Source organism: Fukomys damarensis, unplaced genomic scaffold (assembly GCF_012274545.1).
Source record: "Fukomys damarensis isolate Sample0158 unplaced genomic scaffold, DMR_v1.0_HiC HiC_scaffold_5, whole genome shotgun sequence".
In the NCBI taxonomy this organism is placed as follows: domain Eukaryota; kingdom Metazoa; phylum Chordata; class Mammalia; order Rodentia; family Bathyergidae; genus Fukomys; species Fukomys damarensis.
In genome coordinates, this window is record NW_022900917.1 from 14,694,098 (window position 1) to 14,712,748 (window position 18,651).

The window sequence follows — 18,651 nt, forward strand, 5'->3', positions numbered from 1 at the left end:
CAGCGATCCCCTCATGTCCTCTCTTTCCAGCTATTCCTGAGGAGACTTTTCTTTGGTTTGCTTATTTTTCTTTTCTTTTCTTTCTTTTTTTTTTTTTCCTTTTTGATTAGCACTAGGGGATTCATCCCAAAGCTTTAGCAGCATTCTAGGCAAGATGGTCTACCCCTGGGCCACACCCCTAGCCCTGCTTTGCCTATTTTTAGTTTTATACAATGTATATTATTTTTGGAAAAGATACTGTTGAACATTCTTGTACATGTATTGGTGCATATGTACTTCTGTTCAGTTTCTGTTGAATTTGTGCAGAGAGAAATTGCAGGTTACTAACCAAGTTTCCACAGTGTTTGTACAGTTTATTCTTTAGTAGAATTGTATGTAAGAATTAAAAAACTTGTATATTTTGATTATCTCACATTTCTGTAAAATTTAATGCTTCAAAGTTGAGAATGTTACCATGTTTAGTTCTGTATTAGAATAAATAATGCTTCATCTTCTGTTTTTAGATATGGCTCGTGGGCAGCAGAAGATTCAGTCTCAGCAGAAAAATGCCAAAAAGCAGGCTGGGCAAAAGAAGAAACAAGGGCATGACCAAAAGGCTGCTGCCAAAGCTGCCTTAATATATACCTGCACTGTCTGTAGGGTAAGGAGACTTGAAAGATACAGGCTCTTTGTGGGTAATTCTTTCACTGTAATTTGGTTTATATAGGGTAACATTTTATAATGGTGGAAAAAATAGTTGGTTTATTTGGTAGAGTTTTGAAGAGGGGGTTTGGTGATGCTGGGAATCAAACCCATGGCCTTGCACATGCTAGGCAAGTGTTCTACCACTGAGCTACACCTGCAGCCACTGAAATAGAGTTGACAGCTGGTTACTTTAGGAATCCATCTTCATTCACGCATTGAACAAATATTTTTTGCATGGCTTCTGTGGGCACAGACACATTTCTCTAGGTGCTGGGGGAAAGATAGGTTAAAAAAAACATAAAGATGTCCTCATAAGGATGTAAAATGCACTTTGAACTCTGTAAGGAAGTCAGATTTATAATCTTAGTTTAAATCTGACTAAGCTTTGTATTGTGCTATTGAATATATCTATGGTTATATAGTGCCCACCTTTCACTAAATCTGTAGTTAGGACGTATGTAAAAGCACAAAGAATATATTCATTTTGAGGGCTCTTATTAGAATTCATATGTCTTACAGATTTAAAGACTGGGGTAACAACAGCTACTGTTTGGGCTTGCTATGTACCGGGCACCAATCCAGATGTTTTGCATATATCCACCTGTTTAATTTGCACAACAGCCTTATGAGTTACACTTTTTATTTTTACTGTATAAGAGAGTAAACTCAGTTATGGGAATTAAATAACCTTCATATGTCATCCAGCCAGTGAAGTGGAAGAGCTGGGATCTGAACCCAGGGAGTGCAGCCCCAGAGTCCACCCACCAGGCCACTGTTCCACACTTCCTTTCAAAGAAGTCTTTTTCAAATCCCAAGTCAGACTCTTTTTTTCCATGTTTGTGATAGCTCACTATTGCCCTTGATGTTATGAGTGGAAGTGCCGAAGGAACACAGTGGAATTGGTCTGTACCTGTACACATACAGTTTTCAAGCCCCTGTACCTCAGTAGGGTTGACAGTATGAATGGGACGGGATCTTGATAAGACATGATTCCTGGACTGAAGTTTGTCATCGACTGAAGTTATCACCAAAGAAATAGAAGTTCCTAACTATACAGAAGTTCTCACTGAGAGAATCTGTTACACGAACTATCTTACTCACATTGAGCTTTGATACACGAGAAATAATGAAACTGAGCAGCTTCTGTTTCTCTATGGAAAGAGAGTGAAAATAAATTTCACTAGGTTAGTGATGAAGAAATAGTTTGACCTCAAAGTATGAGAATAGTTCCCATTTAAAAACTCAAAACCAAAACCTTTAATTCGTGTTTTGTGTACTTGAACCTGCTGAAAATAAAATAAGCTTTTCTGAGGGAAGCCGTTACTATATACAGTAGTGTGTTATCTGAAAGTTGAAGTACTTAATACTGTGTTAAAACTTGGATCTTGGACAAGGTAAACTGAGTTTTAGTTTACTTCTTGTGTAAAGTGAGGACAATAGTAGGAGCTAAGGATAACTGTGAAGGTTCTATGAGAATTAAGGTAAAATGAAGGTTCAGGAAATTGTTATTTGCTGTTAATGAGATTTTTTTTTTTTTTTTTGGTACCGGGAATCAAACACAGACCTTGAGCTTGTAAGGCAGGCAGAGTGCCACTGAGCTGAATCCCTGGCATGGGATAAAATATTATATATGAAATGGGAGAATGTTAGGAATTTGTTTCGTGAGGTCCCTCTTCATATGCCAGCAACTATTGTAGGAGGCTTGGGCTGGGGATTTAGCTCAGTGGTTCTGCTGCCTGCCTCGCAAGCACAATATCCCGAGTTCAATCCCAATCACCAAAAAAAAAAAGAACAGTTGTAGGAGCCTAAAGCATTTTATGCTAATTGTCAAGTACAAGTTTATTTTATATATAAAGTCTGGCTCTTCTTTTGCACAATTTTTAGACACAAATGCCAGACCCTAAGACCTTCAAGCAGCACTTTGAGAGCAAGCATCCTAAGACCCCACTTCCTCCAGAATTGGCTGATGTGCAAGCATAAAGTTGTTTACAGGTAGTTGACTTTTTTCTTGTTGGTTTGTTATGTCGGACTTGAATACAAGAAGAAAACATAACTGAAAATAATTTCTGCATTCTGATACTTTATTGCTTTATCTTTTTAAGTTAACTTCATTAATAGAGTTGAACTATTCTTACTTATAGTTTACTAAAACACTTCTTTAAAATCTTGTACCAGACCATTTCCTTTCCATTCCTTTGAAGAAACCAAGTTTTTACCAAAAACTGGGAAAGTGAGTGGATGCTGGCCAATTCTAGCCCAAAAATGAATGAAGGAAGTTATTTCAAATGCATTTTAGGATCTACCAAAAGCAATGTAGACCAATTTTTCTGAGCACAGTTTTTATAGTATTTTACTTATAGCAGAGCTTGTAAATATTAAAATACAGAGCAAAATGTAGATTTATAGGAACTGACTTGGTAGTTTTTCATCTTAGATATTTGAAATGCATATCATAGCTGCATTTGTAACAATTACATTCACTGAAGTGTTTCCTTATGTTTTATAGGTGAATTCATGACACCTTTGACTCGTCTACTGTCTCAGACCTTAGGTAACAAACCTGCAGCTGCTTTTCTAACAAACTGTTGATCAGCAAAAATAAAGGGGCTACAAAACACTCGTTTTTATGCTGTTCCCTTTTGGGCTTCATGCAAAGACAATTCTGTGTAAATGTACAGTTGACTCTGATTTGAAAATCTGAAAATCAGTCCATCCTTGTTATAAAAAATTTTTTTACAATTGTAATTATATTGATGTTCATATTGTGTAAAATAACTCATTTAATAAAGTAGTACTTTGATTTTACAACATCACAGGATAAATGGTTCTAGAAATTCTGTTCTAACTTTCCTTATTATTTGCCTTATAAAGGTCTAATGAATTCATCAGCTAGAATTGCAAGTGCAATTCTTATCTCCCCTTTTCAGCTCAGTGGCAGGTTCGTTAAACCTAGGGCAGACTCATTCATCAAAATTGTACACACTATTGGCAGCTGATCTAGGTGAAGAGTGACATCTGCTGCCTTAGTACATTGCAATTATGTGTCATTGCCCCCTCTGATTATCTTCTGTGTTTGAAGCTGGAATATTTAAACTTGTCTCTTGAACTGGCTCTATACTAGAGATAACTGATAAAGTCAAAAAAGGGATTGGATTGTCAGTGAGCTCTTCTGAAAGATTAGGTTCTGAAGCATATACTGTAACAAAATAATCATTAGGCCTATTTAACACAAAATAGAATAAACGTGAACTGGTAAACATCTATCTTTTATAAATTATTTGAATATTCAGGTTCTTTAATTTGAAATTGAAACATTTAAAGGAGTTTTTGGAAGTTGTTATTTTGTCAATTTTATGAATGGGCTTTTGCATTAACAGGAAGATTGTAATGACTTGTGGCTGGTTATTTCCCAGAACACTTTGCCTTATAAAGGTCTAATGAATTCATTTTCTAAGTGAGTTATTGGTTTTAGGAATTTACTTTGTGCTGGTTCCTCAAATCAAAGATTGCATGTACAGTATGACTTCCATCTGAACTATAAAAATATTATAGGCCAATGTTCACATTCTTTTGGATCTAAAGGATGGGGAAGCAGTTTTCTTCAGCTGAACAAGGTAAATTCCACCCAGTTATACACTGATTTTAGCATTCTTCTAATTTAGTTTTGTCAGCTATTGTACAAGTGAAACTGCTGTAACTCATTTAAATTTTAAAATTAATTTGATAGGAAGAACATTGAAATATTTACTGATAATTGCTTAGAGCTGCATATCTGATCCTGTGGATTATAAAATGCATTCCCTCGTTCTGCTGTAACTCATCACTGCATTTGTTTTGTAACTGCATATTCTGCCCACTTTGTCTTCACAATAACTAGAATATTTGCAAGGAAAGTCCTCAGTGCTGATAGTTTCTTAGCATTTCCTATTCTTAGACCCTAATTTTAAAATATAGTCCTTTTGTTTCATGTTTTTAATTTCCTAAGTTTCAGACTTAATATCTGTTGTTTTCTAATATATGGATTACCCGAACATTAGAATTTTACCTAATTTCTTGTGGATGTTACAGAAGTTCTGGTTAAATTACACTTTAAAAGTCTTTGAACATGCTTTGAGCATGTGTATGTTTATTTTTAATAACAAATTATTTAAACCCCATTCATGAATTTTGGATTAATTTTTTTCTTTTGCTTTACTGACTGTAATTCACAATAAGAGCTTTTTCTTGTATTTGACCTTTTTATAAGCAGCTGAAGACACCATATTTGATTCTGTATCTCAGTGATAGGGAAATAGTTGGATTAATCTTGCATAAGACATTAATTCTTAATACGGGCATTGTGAGTACAATCCTTCATTTATTATGTTTGAGTTAAATTTGCTATAAAGAGAAAATTATAACTCTTAAACATGTTATTTCATTTGAAGATTCTTTAACTGATCATAGCAAACTTTGTTTTAAAACTGCTGTGGTGTCTTCAAAAACTTGATAAAATGCAGAGAGAACTGGTCCACTTGTATTCTGTATTTACTTTAGTTGCCAAAAGGAATGGGGTTAAGATTAAGCTTGTTTCCATTCTTCTCATGTGGATACACATCCCCATGTTTAACTGACACACTGGGGCCTCAGTTGTGTGCTGTAATAACGTATTAAAGGAGATATTAAAGAAAACCAAACTAGTGTAATTTCTTCTATTTTTAAGAGGTTTTTTACTTTTTTTTTTTTTCCTGAACTTAGAATTGTCTCTAGTGTAGCTAGGGAGTCTAAGGGTGGCAAGAGATTTCATTTTTCACTGTTTCCCTTGCATTTTTATATCTATTTGTGTCTGTAGAATATTTAAGAATGAACAGGAAAAGGTCTGTCATTCTGAAACATTGCTGTATAGAGTTAGAATTAATATGAGTTGTTCCAGGGGCGGGGGATTTAGCTCAGTGGTTCTTCCACCTGCCTCACAAGCATAAAGTCCCCAAGTTCGATCCCTGCTACCAAAAAAAAAAAAGAAGAAAAAAAAAAGAATATGAGTTGTCGTAAGGAGGAAGTAGTTCCCTATTAACACCAAAACAAAAAATAACTTAGGCCAGATAGTTGAGTTGGATTGGTTACATCCTTGATGACTGTGACTAAGATTTAAGATAAATAATTTTGTATTTATATTGAAGGTATTGCATAGATAATTAATCACAATTCAAACCTGAGATGTAGCAAAAATAATGTAGAACTTAACAATGTTACTGTTTTATACCTCATACCTTTTTCTTTTTTTGTGCTGGGGATCCAACTCAGGACCTTGTTCTTGCAAGGCAGGCACATGCACAACTGAGCTACATCCCTGGCTCCCTTTTTCAATTTTAATACTAGAGTTATGCTGTGCTTGTTTTTAAATGTGGCTAATATAAAGACCTTTTTCTGTAATACAGTGGTAAACCACAGTCCAAACTATAACTGAAATGTTATTTAAACTTTAATTCATTCTTTAATTCATTTGTATTATTTGAGGGTTTTTTGTTTCTTATTTTGTTTGGTTTGGTTTGGTTTTGGTTTTGGTTTTTTTTTAAGAATGTATAACAGTGAAGATCAACACTAGGGGTTGTGTTTACTGTGACTTTACTTTCTGAGATAGTCCGGGCTATTCTTTAGTGTAAAAGTTTCAGAAAAATTGTAAGGGCAGCTTTCAGTGTGCAGATTCAGTAAATCATCTATGTACTTGCTGAAAAAATAGATGTTTTATTAATAAAAGAATGTCATTAGTAATTGTGGATTACCATATTAAACTGAAAATGTCTTATTTTAAATGTTTTTAAAAGCTGCTTAATGGATTACCTTTTTTTTTTAAAAAAAAGGCAGACATTCTTTAACTTTACTTTCTTGTCTGTAGTATGATTCTTTTAAAATCGGTACTTACAAGAGCTGGGGATTTGGCTCAGTGGTTCGGCGCCCTGCCTCGCAAGTGCAAGGGCCCGAGTTCAATCCTCGGTACCACAAAAACAAAACTGTCAAAAAACAAAATCAGTACTTAGACAGATCATTCATTTTATGGTACTAGGAACTGAGCTGAAGGCCTTTACACTGAGCTGTGTCCCCCAGTCCTTTCTTTTTTTTTCAGAAAGTTCTTGCTAAGTAGCCCAGGCTGGGTTCTATGACTTGGAATTTCATTTTCCTTTTTTTTTTTTAATTAAAACGCTTATTTTAATATTGTGGTAAATCATGTATACACTTTAAAATTTACTACTATTGTGTATGTAAGCTTGATTTTTTTTTTTTTTTTTACATCTTAGGAAAAAATAATCTATTATTTTAGAGACAGAAGGTATCATCTCGAAGCCTGCTCCAGTATTGCCTATGTTTTTATATAACAGTGAACAGAATTAGTACTTATTTAACCTTTACTATAAAGCAAAGATGAAAATTAAGTTTTTGTCATTGAAGTAAAATTAACATGCAGTGCAAAGGAAAGAGTTCACAAAGCAGGGGAAATGGACCTTAAAAGTCTGCTTGGAGATGGCTATTCCAAAAAATGAGGTCTGTCTTGCAAAAAGTTGTCCAATTCATACCACATTTTAAATGTTTTAGAAATTGATGAGGGCACCATTTTAAAAGTTGATTAATTCTTTATTGGTTTCTCTTTTTTTGAAACGAGGTCTCACTATTTTGACCAGACTAGCCTTGAAGTTTCTGTGGTCCTCTTGCATGCGCCACTATTCCCAGCAAAAGTTGATTAATTCTTAAGAGAAAGATTATTACAGTGTAAGATGGCTCAGGTAACTAATGAATTAGTCATACTAGCAGTTCAAAGTACTTTTTTCCTTTGAAAATAAAGTTAATTTAGCCAGGCGTGGTGGCTCATGCCTGTAATCCTAGTACTCGGGAGGCTGAGTGAGGCATAAGGATCACTGTGAGCTCAAGACCAGCCTGGGCTGCGTAGTGAGTGCCAGGTCAGTCTCAACTACATAGTGAGACCCTGTCTCAAAAACCAAAAAAAAAAAAGAAAGAAAGAAAATAAAGTTAATTCATCCTTTAGGTAATTACATAAACCCGTATGAAACCAAATTTCTATAACAAAATAATCTGAAGAAATCTGATTTTTTTTTTTTTTTTTTTTTACACTCACTACGCAGCCCAGGCTGGTCTCAAACTCACAGTGATCCTCCTGCCTCAGCCTCCCGAGTGCTGGGATTACACGCATGCACCACCAGGCCCAGCTCAGCTATCTCATTCTTAATCACTTTTATATACACAGCATCATTTCTAATGGCTTAGCATTTTGTAGACCAAATAACCATCTCACTTTGTCACTACCTTCTGTAAAATTCAGATAGGACTTGTGCTTTGCATTGTTTTATTAAAATTCTAACTGCCTGGACTTAGACTGTCCAATTACCAGTAAAATAATATAAATGTGTGTTTCAAAAAGAGCTGTATAACTTAGGATGACATATCCTGGTTTGCCTGACAGTCTTGGGTCAAATAGTAATTTAATGTACAAAATTAATACTATTTTTAAATACCAAAGTGTCTTGATATATATCTTTATGTTGCCTCTTTTTACTCACACGTCAGCCAGTATCAAACTGTAGATCACTGTATCAAACAAGCAGGATGCTTTCAGATGTAGGATTTTTTTTTAAACTTTTTATAATACCAGAAACTTTCATGCATTACATGGGAATGTGTGATACTGGCATATGATACCAGCAAGGTTGGTTTTTTAATCTTATTGTGACTTAAATGTCTAGTAAAATAAATTAGATTCTAAAAATCTGAAACAGTATTCATAATAAATTTTATAGTGTTTGCTCCCTCATCCTCATGTGAAAGACTTACACAGGGACCATTTGGATTTGGCTAAGATTGGTTAATGTCAGAAAGGGAAATCAGTTGGAAAGTATACAGTCTCTGCTCTAATAGTATTGAACATTTATTAACAAAGCTAGATTTTTGATAGAGGAAGTTTCTCAGTCTAAAATGTTCGGTTTTCTTTGGAATAATTTTAGACCTACTGAAACATTGTAGAAGAGAGTTAATATATCCTCACCAATAGTAGCTTCCCCTCTTCAGTCTTCCATTATTGTGGGATGTTTGCCCCAACTAAGAAGTCAGCATTGGTGTGCTACTGTTACTCCACTTTTCTGTCCTGTGACAGTACAGGACACTACCTTGGTCTCGGTTGTCATTATTCCTTAGTCTCTTCTGGTTTGTGACAGTTTGTCATTGTTCTCCCTTGGTTTTCATGACCTTAACCTTTTTGAGGCAAATGGGATAGGGTTTGGAGTGTCCCTCAGTTGGGGTTTCCTTGGTGTAGCAGGTTTCTGCCATGGCCTTTTTGTGACATCATCGTGAGTGTACTGTGTTACCATATGACGTCACTTAGTGATGTTATCCTTCATTGCTCGGTTAAAGTGGAAGTTAACTAATTTTTCCTTTACATAGGAGATCTGTGGGAAGTAAGCCCAGCCCTTAAAGGGAGTGGGGACTAAGTTCCACCTGTTGGAAGGGACAGTATAAATAGTAATTCCTATAGAGAATATTTGTTTTCTCCCTATTTGTTCAGTCATTTATATTCATATGGACTCTATCCAGTACAATCATTTATTTGTTATCCAAATTATTCCAACTTTGGCTAATGGGGAGCTCTCTCAGATTGGTCCTTATATATATCCCTTTGATTACCCACATCCTTTTTTTTTTTTTAAAGAATTTCCTTTTAATACTAATACAGTGTACTGAGCTCAGGCTCATCTACGATTTCCTTGCCCTACCCCTAGAATGAGCCGTTTCTCCCAAGAAGCCCTGATTCCTCTCATTAGAGAATAATATTTAAAGCCTAGATTTGGGTAGTGGGCATGAGTTTTTTGAGGGGTGTTTTGTTTATATGCAGTGTTGCACTTTTTACTACCATTGGCTGATACTTGAAGATCTTCAGCCCACATCTCAGGGATGAGCTCTCTTAAGTCACCAACCTATTTATTGAGAATGATACATGTGAAGTTCTTTTTTTGTTTGTTTGTTTGTTTGTTTTGTACCGGGAATCGAACTCAAGCCCTTTGTGCTTGTGAGGCAGGCAGTGGAACCACTGAGCCAAATCCCCAGCCCTTTGTGAAGTTGCTAAAGCAATTTATCATCCAAAGAAATACAAGAAAAGTTTCTAATCTTCAGATAATACAGATAATGTGTGCACTTTAGTCATCTTAGGCTAGATGGTTAAGTGTTTGGTGTGTTCTATAAGTGGTAAATTCTGCAACAGTATGGAAAAAAGGGCAAGATATTACATGGGAGGGATGGCTAGTGGGCTGGCGAGGTCAGTCTGCTGGGATGGGTGTCAGCTGGCCGGTGAGGAGAGGAGCTGGAGCAAAGAGGGAAGGCCAGGTGGGGGTGGCTGAGTGAGCAGAAGCTCAAGCGAGTACATAATGTTTCTTTGAGAGAACGTGTGTGGGCCAGGCAGGGCTGGGGCTGGTGAATGAGAGCCTTTGAGCCCAGGCGTAAATGGAGAGCTTTCGTCAGAATGGGCCCGACGGTGCAGTGCGTGTTTCCTGCAGTAAACCGCTCAGATTACTCTGGATACGTGGAAGCCTTTCCGGGTTTGGGAGCAGGGCAGTGATGGGATACAAGTATTTAAGGAAGATTTGTTACCAGGGAAAAACTGTTCCTACTACCTGTGTAGAGATCTTTTATTCTCTTCTGTACTTTATGTTTATGAACAGAGTATACTGTGTATAAGTTTTTCTTTTCAATTTTTTGAGTAGTTCAGTTTGGGTAGCGTATAGTTCAGGCTGGGATTTTCCTTTGCTGTATGCAGTGGTGCTGCTGGGCCTGAGCGGGATTGAGGGATGTTTGTCTCTGCACTAAATGATCCCAGGCTGCCTTGTGTCTGAATGTGGTACTTGTTATCTGTTTCATTACAAAAGTAATACATTTGGAAATACATTACTCTATATATAGAAATTTGCAGGATAGTAAAGTTAAATTTTAAAAACTCACTAGAATGAATGCTGTTTTATTCTCACATGTGCACATACACAGGTGCACATGTGTGTTTTTAAAGTTGATGCTAACTTATGTTTTGCAGTCACTGTTTGTATTATATCTTTGCAATTAGCTATTTAACTCAAGCAGAGTTGGTTATCACTTTTGTGTAAGTGGAATTTTTTGGCTGAGTTGTGATCCACTGGTAGATGTGCTATTTTTTTTTTTTAACCATTCCCTTTGGACTGAGATTTTTCTCTAACTTATGTAGAATGCTGTATTTCCATATTTAGAATTACATATCAGAGAAGTCTAATGGTCTTGCTGAGAAGCAGCTGATGAGATGAGAAACATTGCAGTCTGGGTAATACGCAGGAGCGGGCTGCACCGGACTGACAGTGTTGGGAGGTCATTGCATGACCTTTAATAGTAGCACTGGGTCATAAATTTGGTTGTTTAAGCATGGTGTATTTCTTTGAGTTCTGGTGGAGCTTGGACATTTTAATTACATTTGTTAATCAGACTTAGTTCTTGTTTTAGAAGTTAGCCATTGCTCATTTATATGTTGTGGTTTTCTTGCTGTACTCAGTTATCTCCCTACCACAATCTAGGAAGAACTGAAAATTGCAAGGGAATATCAGATAACTAGTATTGTAAACCCATGAACTGTTTTATACACACTACACAATTATAGTTTCTGGCGGTACTGCTTGGAGGAAGTCTCAACAGATGACTGAAGTATAAAGCTCCGTTTATATTTAAGGCCTATTTTTTATTTAAGACTAATAAAATTAGATTTTTGTTTGTTGAAACCTACTTGTTTTGCAGAAATGGGAAAAGAAATTTTTGTTACATTAATTCAGCAAGCTACAGTAAAACAGCATACTATATTTTCTAAGTTTTATTTCTGATCTGCTTTTTGGTAGAGGTTCTTTTCTCTATTTATGCATATGGATTTTCATAGTAACAAAATAGACTTTAAGCTTTGTTTTAAAGAGCCAGTTATTTATGACAGGAACAGAGTCCTTCCCCCACCACCACCCCCAGTACTGAGGATCGAACTCAAGACCTTACTCTTGCCAGAGAAACAGAGTTCTTCAGTAGAATAAAAGAGTGGGCTCAATGGTCAGTTCAAGGCCAGGCTGAACTACAGAGCCAAGACCCTATCTGAAAAAAACACAAGAGACAGAATTTAAAACTAGTTGAAGGATCCAGTAACATTAGATGAAGTTCTGCTTCTTCCTAGTTGAGTTTGAACAGGTTGCTTCACATTTCTGAACTATATACTAATATCCAGTTGCTTTTTTTTTTTAACCTGGAATTGAACGCAGGACCTTGCACTTGCCAGGCAGGCATGGCACCACTGAACTAAATACCTGGTGCGTCACCTTTTTGAAATCAAAAAACTAATAACTACCTTAAAGAGTTATAACTTGATAAATACATGAACTCTAATGGGTATAAAGTACGTGTGCAATCTTTGATGTGCAGTAACTCTTAGCTTTCTTCCCACTGTCTTCCTTCCCTTGGCCTTCTGCTGCAGTTGAGTGCATAATGTGTCTTCCTGAGTACCCTTCTCATTTTTAGCCATTTCTTCTATTGCTTTTTGCTAGGACTGAAATGATTTCTCCCATCTCTTCCTGTGGAAATGCTACTCATTCTTCAAGGCTCAGTTTCAATCCTGATTTTTTTCATGAACCTCAGCACTTAAAAATATATACGCAGTAAGCCAGGCATGTAGCACAGGCCTGTAATCCCAATACTTGGGAGGCTGAGCCAGTAGGATTGCTGAGAGTTCAAGGCCAGCCTGAACTACATAGCAAGACCTTGTCTTGACCAAAAAAAAAAGAAAAAAAGTGTGTGTGTGTGTGTGTGTGTGTACTGATGGGATATACATTATGAAATACAAAATAAGATGGCAAACTATTAAAAAAAATAAGGGTCAAAACACTAAATTGAGAAAGACACCAGGAATGAGTGTGGGGTAGCACAACCTTTGTATTTATTTGCCTTATGGTTTTGTTTGATTTTGGGGGGGGTTTGAGACAGGGTCTCGGTGTGTAGTTCAGGCTGACTTTGAACTCACTATGTAACCCTGGCTGGTCTCAGCAGACTTCCTGCCTCAGTTTCCCAAGTGCTGGGATATGTGCTGACACATCCGGCTTGTGTTTGCCTTGAGCCTTATAACACACTCTGTAAAAATGAAATGACCCATTGTAATGAAATGTGAAGAGGACATGGTTTCACTGAGTTTTCTCTTGGCCTTGATTAATTACTACTCAGAAGACTAAATTTTTCAGACGTTAACTTCAAGCCTGAACCACTGTCAGTCCAGAAAAGTGATGAAACAGGAGGCTGTCCAGAAGACTAAAGATAAGTAATTTGCTTTAATTTTCAGAAAGAGAATATCAAAAATACAAAGTACAAAATAAACTTGTTCTTGGCCTCTAGGTAAATGAGGTAAGTATTTTTACTGTGAGCCCTCTTCCTTGTCAATTAGGTCTTAAACCACATCTGTTGTCCCTGCAAGAGAGAAATTCTGCAACACAGTTCCAGCTTGGTTGCTGTCTCTGAAGCCATTAGGGCAGCTACAGAATCTTTTAGGGCTTTCAGTGGTAACAGCCCACTACAGCCCTCCTGCCTTAGGGGCTCTCAGTGGGCTGCCAGCTGAACCAGACTCCTGGGCACAGCTGATGCGCTCTCCTTGGTGTGGCCCCCTTGTGCTGCCAGCCCCTGCCATGCCTTTCTTGACTGTGGCTCCTGTGAATTGTGTATTTGCCTTATCTGAGTGACACTGACTCCTCACGGCCTCCGTACAGACTCTCTCCTCATCTGAGGTGCCTGCTCGCTCCACATTCATTTGCTTAAGCCCTGTCTCTGATGTTGCCAATGTAACGCAGTCACCTCTTAGAGTAATCTTTTATCTTTTCGTCATTATCTGTCCATACTGTCCTACAGGATCTTTAGCAACAGAAGTGGTTTTGTTTTTGTTGCTGTCTTTTTCTTTTCTTTTTTTTTTTTTTTCCTACATGGATTTTATGACTGAGCATGCAACTGTTACTTTAAATGTAGCCTTCCTTAAACTGCAACAAATTGGGCTGAGGGTTTAGCTCAGCAGCACAGTGTTTTCTGGCAAACTGCATGTTAGATCCCCAGTACCCCTCCCAATGGCAACAAATTGTGAGTTGTCCATTCTCCATGCTTTTTTTTTTCTTTTGGGTACCTGGACTTGAACTCGGACTTGCACTTGCTAGGCAGACACTGCACTACTGAGCTACATTCCTGGCCCTGTGGATTACTTTTTTAAAAAAGGGCTGGGTTTTAGCTCAGTGGTGCCACTGCCTGTCTTGCAAGTGCAAGGGCTCAAGTTCCACCCTTGGTACCCAAAAAAAAAGACATGCAGATAAAAACTTTTAAAAATTTAGATTACTAAAATGGTAAGAGGAATGCTCATATAGTCAATGGTATATTCGTGTAGAATACTTCATACTTCATAGTTTGCATAATTTTTTAAATTTTTTTGAATTGTGGGCTGGGGATTTAGCTCAGCGGTTCGGTGGCCTGCCTTGAAAGCACAAGGACCCGAGTTCCATCCCCGGTATCAAATATATATATATATTTTTTTTAATTGTATCTAAGAATAAGCTTGAAGAAATCAGAGGTGAACTTGATAGTCTTGATTTTACCAAGGCAGAGTAATTTATAGTCATCTTAGCAAGATTCTGTATAGGCAGTAGTACAACTGAGTGGATTTAAACATATTTAAATGTTTTATACTGCAGTGTCTAGTAGATTATGTGAACCTTCTGAGTTCATATAACTATCCTGTCCTCTTAAGTGTGTGTGTGCATATGGGTTACCACTTTAGGGATAACCCAAAAATGGAATGAAAGTTAATAAAGGGTTACGGTTTACAAAGATCTCAAGCCGAAGCGAATCTTTTACTGAAATAAAAAAGAAGTTTACACAGAATGAATGCAAAACCATTTAGGACTTATGAAAATTGCATTGCACGAATCTAAAATGCAGACAGCAGCAATCTGTCTTGGCATTGTTTCATGTAGGAGGCAGTGTGCTAGCTTACTGCAGGCTCACTCTGAGTCAAGCATGACTTCGCTGCTTTAAAAGATAGGAATGCAGGGCCAGGGATTTAGCTCGGTGGCTCTGGTGCCTGCCTCGCATGCGCAAGGGCCTGAGTTCGATCCCCAGTACCCAAAAAAAGAAAAAAGATAGGAATGCAGCTTTAGTTTAGGGAACACATATCTTAACCATGCAAAAAGTCATCCTTATTCATTGTCAGCCAGCCATCTTGTGCAAGTGATGTTTAATTCCGGTTCTCTATTCTAGCTATTTTTAAGCAGAGCATTGTTGGCAGGGTTAGGGTTAGGCTGCCATACACTGGCAGGGGAGGTCTAGAGTGTGTGTGTGTGTGTGTGTGTTGTATTGTGTAGATGTGGATGCTGTAGGTAGGGACTGCCTCCTGTATCTACCCAGTCAGAACTTGCTGCAGAATAAACACCCCTTTACTGAAGTTCTGAGCACAAATTGCTTGCTCATATCTGGGCAGTACAGTGGGGCTTTCCAGGGTTGGGAAGTCACCTGGATAGGTCTGTAGTCCCTTTTCACTCATCGGCCACTGACATCAAGGGGCCCCAGTACTGAGGCCCAGTCAAGAGTATCCAGCTTGCCCCGCACTAAAGTTATAATGAAAATATTTTTAATAAAGTTGTTTATTTATATTCATGAACTATATTCATTGTTTGAAGTGTAGCCCAAGACAAACCTCCTTTACTCAAGAGAGGGTAGAAAAAAAAGGTGGGCCACAGGCTGGTTACATCTGCAGGCCTTGAGAAAGTTTGGTCAAAACTACTCTCATACTGACTTTAATGTACAAACTGCTCCAGCTTTATTTGTCTTTTTCTTTCCCTGTTGCTTGGAAATTTAAATAGGGAGAATATTAAGCCAGAATACAAGCTGAGATATCTTACTGCTCGAACTTGAAACATACTTCAGACTGTAAATATGTACTTTTCACATTTTAATAGCCTCTGAGATGTCCAGTGTTACCATCTGGCCAATGGTGGTGTAGTAATTCAAGTATAGTTTAGGTCAAAACTTTTTCCAGTTCTTTTTGTAATTAAATTATGACATTTCTGTCATTTAAAAAAAAAGACTGCCCACTACCAATTACATTATGTGCATGTACTAATTTTGTAACTACAGAGCACACAGGATAAGATGAAAACATTTTGATTCTTTCTGCTTACCAGTGGATCATCTTGTTTTGGTGCCTGAGACAAAGGAATTTTTAGCGGATCACAGATACGTAGATATTTATAAATCAGTGAGAGCAGTGAGATTAGTAAGGGTCCATGCTGTTTGTAAAAGATTCTGCAAAGCATGTAGAAGTGTGAGGTACAGGCTGCCCTGGCACTGTACTTCAGTAAAGAGCACACGTGCAGACTCTCTGAGCATGCAGTCTGGAGCATGATCCCGGGGCTTAAGACTAAAGAGAGATTTGCGCCAAGATGAAACCTGAGAAACATGATAACCTTGAAGGATTGTCTAAAGCCTTAGAAAGGCCTTGCTTTGGGGGAATGGGTAGAGAAGGAACTAGAGGCGACTGCAAGAGTATCAGGAGGGAAGCAGAGAGTAGCAGGGCGGTACACATTCTCAGAAAAGAGGGAGAGAAGTTTGGGTAAAGATTGCATGGTCCGGGCCTGAAGTCCCACTCACTCCCTGGTGCCTAATTGTGCCAGTGTCAGGGGCACAATATGGTTCCATAGCCATGGTCGGCACTTCCTGAGGTCAGAGGAGTGTGGCTTCTAGAAAGACATTAGGAGCCAAGCCCTGCCTTGCAAAACCAGTAGCTTCACACTGAATGTCCACATTCTGCGAGCAGGGCTTCTGCTTTGGAGGTCACAGCACTGATGACCAACCGAACCTGCCTGCTGTTGGGCTAAAGTGCACAGAGCTTAAGATGCACTGTGTCTGACACAGTACACTTAACTTATGCTTAAAATGTTGACTTAAAATATTTAGAAATGATTATGCCATATTTAAACATAACATCTTACCCTGTGCTCTTTAGTGTTTTACCTCCTGATTATTTTTGTATATATATGCTTTATATAGTTTTATGCAAAAACTATAGTAAAATTTTTATAACATGAAATTAGCAATAATTATGTAGGTTATACACATCGATTATAATTATTCTATCACCATATATACAATGTACTAGACTTTTAGGGTAGCACAAACAGAGCTTCCTGAGCCATTTACTCACTGGCTTGAACAGGGAGTCAGGACTGACCAGGTGATAACCTTTCCAACCAACGGTTTAAACCTCAAAAAATGTAATGGTGGTTATTTTCTTGAAAAGTTTCCCAAAGTGAGACTCTGAGCAAAATGTGCAGAGCGTCATGGCTACGCCAACCTCAGTCAGGAGGCCCTGGAGGGCCCTTCAGAAGCTCTTGATCACATGCAGCTGTGCTGTCTCTGAGGCTTGGCTCCCACAGCCAAAAGCTGCCCCTTCTCCAACCTCACAGTGCGAGAGGAGGATGCTTGAGGAGGCGAAAGTGCTGTGAGAAATGTAGAGCTCTTGGAGGTAAGGTGCCTGGCTCCCAAGGGTGCTGTGCTACGTGCTTTTGTGTGATTTCTGTCTCTGGAAAGCAAGTTGTTAGCGTGAAGCTGTTTTACCTAATGGAGTTAAAGTTATCCCCTTAAGAATATCGCTTTGCTCAGCATACTTTCTAGGGAGAGAAGGGCTCAAGTTTCAGTCAGTAGGAGTAGGGTGAGAACGCTGCGTCTGACACTAGACACCCCGTCTGTGTGGCACACATCTGGATAAAATGGCGTGTGTCGCAGCAGGAAAAGAGTATTTTAGAATCACTGAGGTACAAGATGTGATTGAAAAATATGTGTCTAAATTTTTTAAATTTACTACAGTAAGAAAAAGTATTGTGCCAGTAATCCTTTTCAGAATAGTCTGTCTCTTCAAACACAATTACTGTTCCTGGCACTTTGGGAAGCAGGAAGTCCTCCTTTGCGAGTATCTTTAGTTGCCCTGTTTGGATGCCTCGGTGTCCTGAATGAAAACCCTTTACTTTTCATGGTCATTTTGATGTTAGGAAAGAGCCTGCAGTCACAGGGTGCCACATCTGGGGAATAAGGCATGTGACAACACTTTTCATGACCCTGACTTCCCATTGGGTGATCTCCGCGGCAGCCTGCATTTCTCTTTTGTTTTGTTTTGTTTTGTTTTGCTTTTCACAATTCAAACACAAAAGAGGACTTCCAGAATGCTTCAAAAGGTAGCAAAACTGGTGGGATATGTATTTTGAGTGAAAGTATTTTGAGGATTAATGGCATTGTCTTTTATTATAATTTTAAAATTTTTTGACATTCACCATATTTTTGACCATCCCTTGCAGCAAAGGCTTTGTCAGCCAGGTAAACTAGGTTCAAATCCATCACTGCCATTGAGAACCTGACCTTAAATCCGGTTTACAGCCCTGAATATCACTGTCCTCATCTACAAAACAGTAATAAGCATTTAGCTCCACAGCTCCACATGATAGAAACTTTTTTTATTTTTAAAAAGCCTTTGTTAGCTATGTAAAGGTAGCAGTCTAGATAAGGCCATTGTGAAAACACATTGCTGAGCCAGGTTATGTGTATATAGGTGTTAAATGTTGAAAATATTTGAAATGTCTTGTATTTAATAACATTGGAAAAGCCTTTCTTACCTCTTAAACACTCTGAAGTGATGGCGAACCTTTTAGAGACAAGGCCCAAACTGCAACCCAAAACTCACTTATTTATCGCAAAGTGCCAACTCTGCAATTAAACCTGAAAACAGGTTTTAGTTTAGAAAAAAAAAAAAAACTCCTATATTAACATCTTGTGTCTTAAAAAATAAAAAGTGGACAATAGGTTAACCACCACTATCTGGAAGTTTTCTTCAAAGCATCTCGTTCTTGGGCCAGGGATTTAGCTCAATGG

General features: G+C 37.9%; 1 protein-coding gene across 1 annotated transcript; it reads left to right on the forward strand.

The window, feature by feature from the left end:
- Positions 1 to 483: 483 nt before the first annotated feature.
- On the forward strand, positions 484 to 3,301 carry Znf706 (zinc finger protein 706). Its single transcript, XM_010619542.2, has 3 exons — positions 484 to 640; positions 2,569 to 2,676; positions 3,191 to 3,301. The coding sequence occupies exons 1-2, from the start codon at positions 506 to 508 to the stop codon at positions 2,662 to 2,664; spliced, it is 231 nt and encodes a 76-aa protein (XP_010617844.2). The 5' UTR covers positions 484 to 505; the 3' UTR covers positions 2,665 to 2,676; positions 3,191 to 3,301.
- Positions 3,302 to 18,651: the final 15,350 nt, after the last annotated feature.

What these genes read in the sequence shown, in the direction of transcription:
- Znf706 (XM_010619542.2), top strand. Translation starts at nt 506, where the DNA reads ATGGCTCGTGGGCAGCAGAAGATTCAGTCTCAGCAGAAAAATGCCAAA. An exon ending in ATACCTGCACTGTCTGTAGG is followed by an intron (nt 641 to 2,568) that starts GTAAGGAGACTT and finishes CACAATTTTTAG; the next exon opens with ACACAAATGCCAGACCCTAA.